Genomic DNA, 10,099 nt, shown 5'->3' with positions numbered 1-10,099 from the left:
TTTGCATCTTTGGTTTAAAGTTTTTTTTTTAAGCATTAAGAAAACAGTTTTTACTTTGAAGTACTTGGCATAATTTGGATTTTGAAACTGGAATTTGTTTGTACATGAATACATTTCTTAATACATCCCAAACAGAGAATACAAATTCGATGAATGAGATCTGTATCCAAATTTAATTTTATCGATCCTAGATTTAAAGCCAGGGAGGACCGTAAAAAATGTCTTTATTTTAAAGAAGCCGCATCTTTTGCTCGGAATCAATGCCAAAATACTTAAAGAAAGGTCAAAATCTTTGGATTCAAGTAAATTCTTTTTAATTAGATCCGCCAATCAGGCGGAAATTAGGTCTTTGAAGTACGAAAAGCCAATGTGAAACTGATGTAGCGACATCAGTTTCAATTGCTATACTTCGATCAATAAGATTTGTATTGTAACATATTAGAGCCTAACAAATTTCTTTTGCCTGAAGGGAGCAGCAACTTTGGTTCGATTCAATCCTTAAGGGAAGATCAAAAGAAAATCCAAAAATTTTTTTCAGTGCCTACAAAAACCTATAAAAATAAGAAAAAAATAATAATTTTCATATAACTCCTGATAATTACTTTATGTACATATGCATTCCGTTCGAATAAATTCATCGCTGCAATTTTACCATTTAATCTTCCACTTAACCTGATGTAAACAGACACTTTTAATTGCAATTACACAAAGGCTATGGTGGAAAATGTAATTATTGTTAAAAGCCCATACAACAACACCTATGTAAAATAGTTTATTCGGATTATTATCTCCAGGGAAATATTCATACATTTTATCTGATTTTTAATTTTATCGTAATAAATCATCATTCATCACAAATGTGTTGTCAACAAATGTAGACAATTGTAAATTTAAATAGAGAAATTAAAATTAACGCGGGCTGTACTAGCGTGACCATATAGTCATTGGCATTAGACCGTCACTAAATCTTCTCGCGTTGATCGCTGATAAACATACCATTGACATTTCAAAATTCGAAAAAAAACAATTACACACACACAATTCGGGTTAATTGAAAAGAGTTAATATAGAGATATGACATGATAATAATCGATTTGCAAATGCAATTTGATGAATGGTGAATGGAGTTGTACTCGCACCATAAGTTGAGTTGCCAAGGAAATTGGATGGAACATTGCATTTCTCTTATATTTCAATAACATAATATTTAATTTATTTTTCTTACTACTATCACTTTATTTTATTCTACATGTTTTTTTTTAGTAAATCTTAATTTATATTTTTTTAAATTAAACTTTAACCAAAACTGTGCCCACCTCAGCTTGGGCCACAAATTCTGCAGGGTTTATTACTTGTCTGAAAATCGAAAAAAAAAAATTAAAATTTAACCCAAAATTTTCTATTGAGAATTATAAAAAAATTATCTTAACTCACCCATCAAACATTTTCGAATGCATTGACGTGGTTATAATCTCAGCGTTGGTACCCATATCATAATATTGATTGATATTGATTTTATGATCTTGATTACTTAAATTCAAGATAATTACATATAAATCACTGCCAGGTTTTTCCCTAGAATAAATGACAATATCTTCACCAATGGCTTGAATTTTTAATTCTCCATCTTGGAATGAAGGTTCTTTGCGTAACAGAAGAAGTTTCTTAAAGATTTGTAAATGTGATTTGGGAGCACGTAATTGGGCCAAAGCATTGACAGTGGTATAGTTGTCGGCTACTGGGAGCCAAGTATGATCTCCGGTAGTAAAACCAGCTAAATTCGAAGCATCCCATTGATAAGGGGTTCGAGCTACATCACGCGATAAGGCATAATAAGTATCGGGATTGGCATTACAGGCCTGGGGATCTACAGAATCTTCCCAGCTAATAAAAACGTCGGTCATAACAATTTCCTCACCCTAAAATAGAAGACATTTTAAGATTGCTCTACAATACTCACCTTATAGGTTTTTTACTCACATTATAGGTCACCGCATTTCCTGGTAAAGTCTGCAAAAGTATATTAAATATATCAGCCCTTTGAACACCCAAACGTGAAGCCAAACGATGATTATCATGATTACCCAATACCCAATTGGCATGGACATCTTTGGGCATAGCCTCCAACCACTTATTGATATGCTCCACAATCCATGTGGCCGATGAGTAATGGATATTATCCGAAAGAAAATCAAAATTAAAAGGAATATGTGAACCATTACGATGACCATCACCATAGAAACGCATAATATTATCAAAACTTGTATAGGCTTCGGTCATTAGAATACGCGTATCGCCTCCATGCTCTTTTTTGAATTCATCAACCAGAGCACGCCATTGATAGGCCATATCAAAAGTTTCCGGTTGATCATTTGTATAGATATGATGCAAATGACAATAATCATTGGGATCAGGACATTGAGGATTCTCTGGCTCATCGGGATAATTATTGTCAGAGCCCATTTCCATTTCGAAGAGGAAAGGCACTGCATCTATGCGAAAACCCGATATTCCCTTGGCCAACCAAAAACGCATAACATTTTTCATTTCTTCGACAACTCGGGGATTGCGATAATTCAAATCTGGCTGTTTAATGGCAAATTGATGCAGATAGTATTGTTGCCTTTTCTCATTCCATTGCCAGGCACTATAACGGAAAGCACTTAACCAATTGCTGGGTGGTTCACGTTCTCCAGTACTTGCATTCACTTTACCATCATGCCATATATAGAAATCACGATAATCTGGATCATTATCTTCGGACTTTCGAAACCATTCATTTTCATCACTTGAATGATTTGGAACAAAATCAAGAATAATTTTTATACCAACTTCTTTGGCTTTTTTAATCATATTCTCAAAATCTTCCATGGTTCCATATTCCGGATGAATTTGATAGAAATCAGAGATATCATAACCGAAATCAGCCATAGGTGATTTGAAAATGGGTGAAAGCCATGTGGCTGTGAATCCTATATCTCTGAGATATTGCAGCTTTTCGGTGATACCTGAAAGATAGAGATTTAGAAGTCGGTATTAATGTTGGAAAAGATGGGTCAGACAATTTTAGGTTTTAATGATAATCTGATCAACATCAGGACCTCTTAGACAATTGAAAAAATTCACATTCTCTTCAACGAAACGAGTGCCCATAGGAATTCAGACATTAGGTTCATTGGCAGGACATAAGAAGAGGCGACTCGTAATGTGAACTGTGTGATCACATTTTTTATCGACGGGTTCCAATAGGTATTTAGACATAAAATTCTTTGAATTTGCAGGACATGGTTTTAATGATAATCTGAGACATCAGACCATATTAATAAAAAACAAGTATATACGGCCGTAAGTTCGGCCAGGCCGAAGCTTATGTACCCTCCATCATGGATTGCGTAGAAACTTCTTCTAAACACTGCCATCCACAATCGAATTACTTAAGTTGTGGTAACGCTTGCCGATGGCAAGGTATCTTAAAACCTCCTAACACCATCTTCTAAATTGTATGTAAGTCCATACGTAGTATATAATAAAACAAAAAAGATCGATCCAATACGTATATAATTCAGTTTGACAAAGTAGACATAAAATTTTGACAAAATTTTCTATAGAAATAAATTTTGACAAAATTTTCTATAAAAATAAAATCTTGGTAGATTATTTTTGGCTCGAGTGGCAACCATGATTATGAACCGAATAAAGTTTGAACAAAATTTTCTCTAGAAATAAAATGTTGACAAAATTTTCTATAGAAATAAAATTTTGACAAAATTTTCTATAGAAATAAAATTTTGACAAAATTTTCTATAGAAATAAAATTTTGGTAGACTATTTTTGGCTCTAGTGGCAACCATGATTATGAATCGATATGGACCAATTTTTGTGTGATTGAACCAATTTTGGTATGGTTGTTAGCGACCATATACTAACACCACGTTCCTAATTTGAACCGGATCGGATGAATTTTGCTCCTCCAAGAGGCTCCGGAGGTCAAATCTGGAGAACGTTTTATAAGGGGGCTATATATAATTATGGACCGATATGGACCAATTCTGGCACGCTTGTTAAAGATCATATACTAACACCATGCTCCAAATTACAACCGGATTGGATGAAATTAGCTTCCCTTGGAGACTTCGCAAGCCAAATCTGGGGATCGGTTTGTATGGGGGCTATATATAATTATGGACCGATGTGGACCAATTTCGGCATGGTTGTTAGAGACCATATACTAACACCATGTACCAAATTTCAGCCGGATCGGATGAAATATGCTACTCTTAGAGGCTCCACAATCCAAGTCTGGGAATCGGTTTATATGGGGGCTATATATAATTAAGGACCGATATGGACCAATTTTTGCACGATTGTTAGAGACCATATACCAACATCATGTACCAAATTTCAGCCGGATCGGATGAAATTTTCTTCTCTTTGAGGCTCCGCAAGCCAAATCTGGGGATCGGTTTATATGGGGGCTATATATAATTATAGACCGATGTGGACCAATTTTTGCATGGTTGTTAGAGACGATATACCAACATCATGTACCAAATTTCAGGCGGATCGGATGAAATTTGCTTCTCTTTGAGGCTTCGCAAGCCAAATCAGGAGATCGGTTTATATGGGGTCTATATATAATTATGGACCGATGTGAACTAATATTTGCATGGTTGTTAGAGACCATATACCAACATCATGTACCGAATTTCAGCCGGATCGGATGAAATTTGCTTCTCTTTGAGGCTCCGCAAGCCAAATCTGGGGATCGGTTTATATGGGGGCTATATATAATTAAGGACCGATATGGACCAATTTTTGCATGGTTGTTAGAGATCATATACCAACATCATGTACCAAATTTCAGCCAGATCGGATGAAAGTTTCTTCTCTTTGAGTCTCCACAAGCCAAATCTGGGGATCGGTTTATATGGGGGCTATATATAATTAAGGACCGATGTGGACCAATTTCGGCATGGTTGTTAGAGACCATATACTAACACCATGTACCAAATTTCAGCCGGATCGGATGAAATTGGCTTTTCTTTTAGGCTCCGCAAGCCAAATCTGGGGATCGGTTTATATGGGGGCTATATATAATTATGGACCGATGTGGACCAATTTTCGCATGATTGTTAGAGACCATATACCAACACCATGCACCAAATTTCAGCCGGATCGGATGAAATATGCTTCTGTTAGAGGCTCCCCAAGCCAAATCTGAAGGTCCCTTTATATGGGGGCTATACGTAAAAGTGGACCGATATGGCCCATTTTCAATACCATTCGACCTACATCGATAACAACTACTTGTGCCAAGTTTCAAGACGATATCTTGTTTCGTTGGGAAGTTAGCGTGATTTCAACAGACGGACGGACGGACGGACATGCTTAGATCGACTCAGAATTTCACCACGATCCAGAATATATATACTTTATGGGGTCTTAGAGCAATATTTCGATGTGGTACAAACGGAATGACAAAATTAAAACAACTTTTCGAGATTCTTACCGCGGTATTCTGGTGCCCAAATGAAGGCAATGCAGTCTGTCAAGGAATACTCTTATGAGGTTTTTGTTACCAGGATTGACTTCTTATATTTACCCCATTTACACACTTTCGCATGTTTGCTAAAGAGGAACAGGCAATCAAACATCGCTCTAAGAATCTTATGATTCTTGAATAAGGAACTTGTCTGGCCACAGATATGGACTCACGCTGGAGGTCCTCCCCATTTGTCTTTGAGTAATAAATGGTAGCGATTCTTAGGTCGGTGTACTGGTTTCTCGATTGTAATACAATTAGTCCAAATGAGGGTGGTGTAGTACATTATGGGACGCCCTAATTACTCATAAGTTACCAGGATCGTCTTTTTTACATTTGTTCCACGTGCTACATTTGCAACGATATTAACGAGCAGTTCCGAATGTTTCCTAAAATCCAACTCACAATACCTTAGGTTAGGTTAGGTTATGTGGCAGCCCGATGTATCAGGCTCACTTAGACTATTCAGTCCATTGTGATACCACATTGGTGAACTTCTCTCTCACAATACCTTAGAACCATTTGTAGTTTTCTACATTGTATGTCACAGATTTCCAGAGTCGACATGAGGGTTCTAGATAATAAGGATATTCATCTTTATCTTTTCTTCATGCAATCTCTATAAGAATCTTATGATTTTTTTCTGACCACAAATAGCACTCTTACTGGAGATGCTTCTCATGAGATCTGCCAGTGACAACCTGTAACGATTTTCAGAATGGGTTTCTGAGTGGAGTGGTATAAGTTTTCATATTTCGTGTCAATGACAGCTGATGAACTTTGGCCTCAAATTAGTCTATTAAGCGATGATCTAATGACTTAGACGTCATCAGTATCGTTTGTTTTTACCCCAAGTGCTGACAAATATCATCTTCAAGTCTTGTTTATGCGCTCAAGGTTCTTAAAGAATAGTTCCGCATGTTTGCTAGTGAGGGACTGGCAATCAAACATCACTGCGAGAACCTTAGAATTTTTGATATTGGGAATCCTCAGCAGGGTTGGCCTGTCACAAACTGTTACTTTTGCGACATACATTTGTGACGGTATAATACGTATGTCGCAAAAGTCGTAAACCTACTGTAGAAAACCAAATTTTGAATAGAAGAAATCCTGAACATTTTTTAATTTAGTTTGACAGCATTCGCTGTGAGTTTCTGCAGAAATTTGTGAAAGTTTTCCCATGGTCAAGCCTATTTTCTTAGGTGGTATCGAAATTCCCGTTGGTGAGTGTGCAAAATACCTTGGGGTTATATTGGACAGGAGACTGAACTTAAAGCTAAGAAAGGACGAGAAAATCCACGGTTACCCTGTACTCGTGCAAAAGGCAATAGGGAAAATGTGGGGACTAAAACCGAAAATTGTGAACATTCCTAAGAATTGAAACTTATTAGCACATAACATCGTCTTGGATATCATTGAATTCGCTGCCTAGCTGACACGACTAAAGTATTTTCAGTTTGCGACTTTTGTTACTTTTTCTACATTTACGACGCGTATGTGATGTTTACGACGTTTACAACTTTGCGACAGTCGCAAACCTAAAAAAGTTTGATACAGACCATCTCTGATCCTCAGGCTATAAATATCGACTCATGCTGGAGAAGCACCTTAGGTCTCTTGTCAAGATCCTCAGAGCGGTATTCTGGTGTCAAAATAAGGACACCGAGGTCTATAAAGGAAAGTTATAATGACCTGTAGGTTACCAGGTTCGTCTTCTTATCTGTAGCCCATATTCTGTCAGCCAGGGCCTTCAGTATCTTAACAAATAGTTTCGCATGTTTGCTAAAGAGGAACGTTCAATCGTATTACTTCAATCTGTGAGTCTTAAAGCTCTTGAAAAAGGAATTCCTGGGGACTCTTGCTCGAGGTGCTCCTCAGGTATCCTTGAGCGATAGTCTGTAGGATTTCTCAGGGCGGTGTTCCGAGCAGCTTTTAAATTTCTATATTGATGTCACAGGTGATCGGACAATGCCTCATGAACAATGCCTCAATGATTTCTACATCGTCGAGATCGTATTTTTCTACCTGTATTCTATGTACTACCAGTCAGCGACTGCAAGATGATGATTAAGTACGCAAGATTCCTAAGAATGAGTTCTGTATGTTTTCTAAGAAACGAACAGGCAACCACTCGGAGAATCTGCAAATTTTTAATAGTGGGAATCCTCTGACCACAAATGTGGATATGGAGTTACATGTTCACCTCTTTACTCCAAAATAGAAAAAGAGGTTGATTGTTGCTAGAACTTTTTTGCTCTTAGATGAATATTGATTTTCTCAGTCATCTCTTTAGGGGATTTTGGATTTTATGTAGTCGTTTTGACTTGAGAATCACGAAGCCTAAATAAAATCACTGTATATATACTATATATATACGATTAGTTAATATACTCCTTGGCCATCGATGGGAAGAACAATAACTCTCCGTTAGTGCCATCTTTCATTCACGCCAGCGTAGTTCCATCAGATATATGTTTTATTTTTTTTTTAGAACTTTTTCAGTTTTTTAATCTCTTTGGTAGAGCATCCAACTTATTGTGTCCCATCACTCTCATTTTCACCAAATTTTTTTTTAAATAAAATTTTCACTAGTCTCACCATTTAAATCACCAATGCCATCACCGTCACTATCACGAAATGATCTTGGATATATTTGATAATAATTTCCATTTTCCCACCAATCTTTGGCCATACATAAACTAGTCAATGTACTGACTAGAATCAATACCACACATAAATTTAACATCATGTGAAAAAATATTTTTTTTTTAAAGAAAATATCGTAATATTCCCGTTTACATTCGCTCTTGTTACTTTAGACAATAAATTCTATGAAAAACTACTGATGATTCCACGTTATAGCACAGGTTTTTATAAACATTCATGGCAATTAAGAAAATTTCATTATATATTATTTTCATAGGTGTTTACAAATTAACAATAGCAATGTCAATAAAAAATATATTTTTTTTTATTTACGAGTAGTATTAACTTCATCTCTTATCGATTTTATTATTATGTTTTTTTTTTTGTTTTTGGAATAGCTGTTGTTGATTCTATTAAGTTTTCGATTAATTAAGTACTCACTTTAGTGATAAAATCATTACGCTCAAGTCCTTCTAACGATGATGTTCTATTAACTCTTAAATGGGCACTGTATCTTTGAAGATACTATCAGGGAAAAAAATCGTACGTCTTAAAATTTTGACCAAATTCTACGAAATAAAATTTTGTTGCATTTAAAACATCATAACGCAGTTTTAAAAAATATGTTTGTCCGGAAAAACTCTAATAATTCTGTGTAAACTGAAACCAAAATTGAAAGAAAAATTTAAATGAAATTTTGCCCGATAATTCAAAAAAACTACAAATTGGAGAATAATTAATTTTTACCAGAAATAAAAGGAATGTTGATAAAAAATTTATGTAGTGTAAAAATATCTCTAGTCTCTGCACACACAAAAAATATTTTTTGTGTTCAATCACGAAATTAATTGATTCAATTAATTTTTAATTGAAATGTCTTCAATCACAGAAATGATAGTATCAATTAAAACAAGTATATAGGACCGTAAGTTCGGCCAGGCCGAATCTTATGTACCCTCCATGGATTGCGTAGAAACTTCTACGAAAGACTGTCATCCACAAATTTCAACTCACATGGTTGTTAAATGTCATATACTAACACCACGTACCAAATTGCAACCAGATCGGATGAATTTTGTTTCCCCAAAAGGCTCCGGAGGTCAAATCTGGGGATCGGTTTATATGGGAGCTATATATAATTATGAACTGATAGGAACCAATTCCTGCATGGTTGTTGGATACCATATACTAACATCACGTACCAAATTTCAACCGAATGGGAAGAATTTTGCTCTTACAAGGTGCTCCGAAGGTCAAATCTGGGGATCGGTTTATATGGGGCCTATATATAATTATGGACCGATATCGACCAATTTTTGCATGGGTGTTTGAGGCCATATATTAACATCACGTACCAAATTTCAACTGAATCACATGAATTTTGGTCTTCCAAGAGGCTCCGGAGTTCAAATCTGGTGATCGGTTTATATGGGGGCTATATATAATTATGGACCGATATGGACCAATTTTTGCATGGTCAATAGAGACCATATACTAACATCATGTACCAAATTTCAGCGGATCGGGTGAAAATTGTTTCTCTTAGAGGCTCTGCAAGCCAAATCGGGGGATCGGTTTATATGGGGGCTTCATATAATTATGGACCGATGTGGACCAATTTTTGCATGGTTGTTAGAGACCCTATACTAACACCATGTACCGTTTGTAACACATCGAAATATTGCTCTAAGACCCCATAAAGTATAAAAATTCTGGTTCATGAAATTCTGAGTCGACCTTAGCATGTCCGTCCGTCCGTTCGTCTGTTGAAATCACACTAACTTCCGAACGAAACAAGCTACCGACTTGAAACTTGGCACAAGTAGTTGTTATTGATGTAGGTCGGATGGTGTTGCAAATGGGCCATAACGGTCCACTTTTACGTATAGCCCCCATATAAACGGACCCTCA

At 36.1% G+C, this 10,099-nt stretch overlaps 1 protein-coding gene across 1 annotated transcript; it reads right to left on the bottom strand.

The window, feature by feature from the left end:
• Positions 1-1,206: 1,206 nt before the first annotated feature.
• Positions 1,207-8,394, bottom strand: Mal-A1 (Maltase A1). Its single transcript, XM_075309476.1, has 4 exons — positions 8,141-8,394; positions 1,981-3,008; positions 1,435-1,919; positions 1,207-1,356 (listed from the first exon to the last, which is right to left on the bottom strand). Exons 1-4 carry the CDS (start codon positions 8,289-8,291, stop codon positions 1,290-1,292), a joined length of 1,731 nt encoding a protein of 576 aa, XP_075165591.1. The 5' UTR covers positions 8,292-8,394; the 3' UTR covers positions 1,207-1,289.
• Between the last annotated feature and the right edge of the window lie 1,705 nt (positions 8,395-10,099).

The sequence above is a fragment of the Haematobia irritans genome, chromosome 5, assembly GCF_050003625.1.
Source record: "Haematobia irritans isolate KBUSLIRL chromosome 5, ASM5000362v1, whole genome shotgun sequence".
In the NCBI taxonomy this organism is placed as follows: Eukaryota; Metazoa; Arthropoda; class Insecta; order Diptera; family Muscidae; genus Haematobia; species Haematobia irritans.
Note: the sequence above shows the minus strand (reverse complement) of the source record. Positions and strands in the feature narration are given on the sequence as shown.

What these genes read in the sequence shown, in the direction of transcription:
- Mal-A1 (XM_075309476.1), bottom strand. Translation starts at nt 8,291, where the DNA reads ATGATGTTAAATTTATGTGTGGTATTGATTCTAGTCAGTACATTGACT. An exon ending in TGGCATTGGTGATTTAAATG is followed by an intron (nt 3,009 to 8,140) that starts GTGAGACTAGTG and finishes TCTATCTTTCAG; the next exon opens with GTATCACCGAAAAGCTGCAA. An exon ending in GAAATGCGGTGACCTATAAT is followed by an intron (nt 1,920 to 1,980) that starts GTGAGTAAAAAA and finishes CTTCTATTTTAG; the next exon opens with GGTGAGGAAATTGTTATGAC.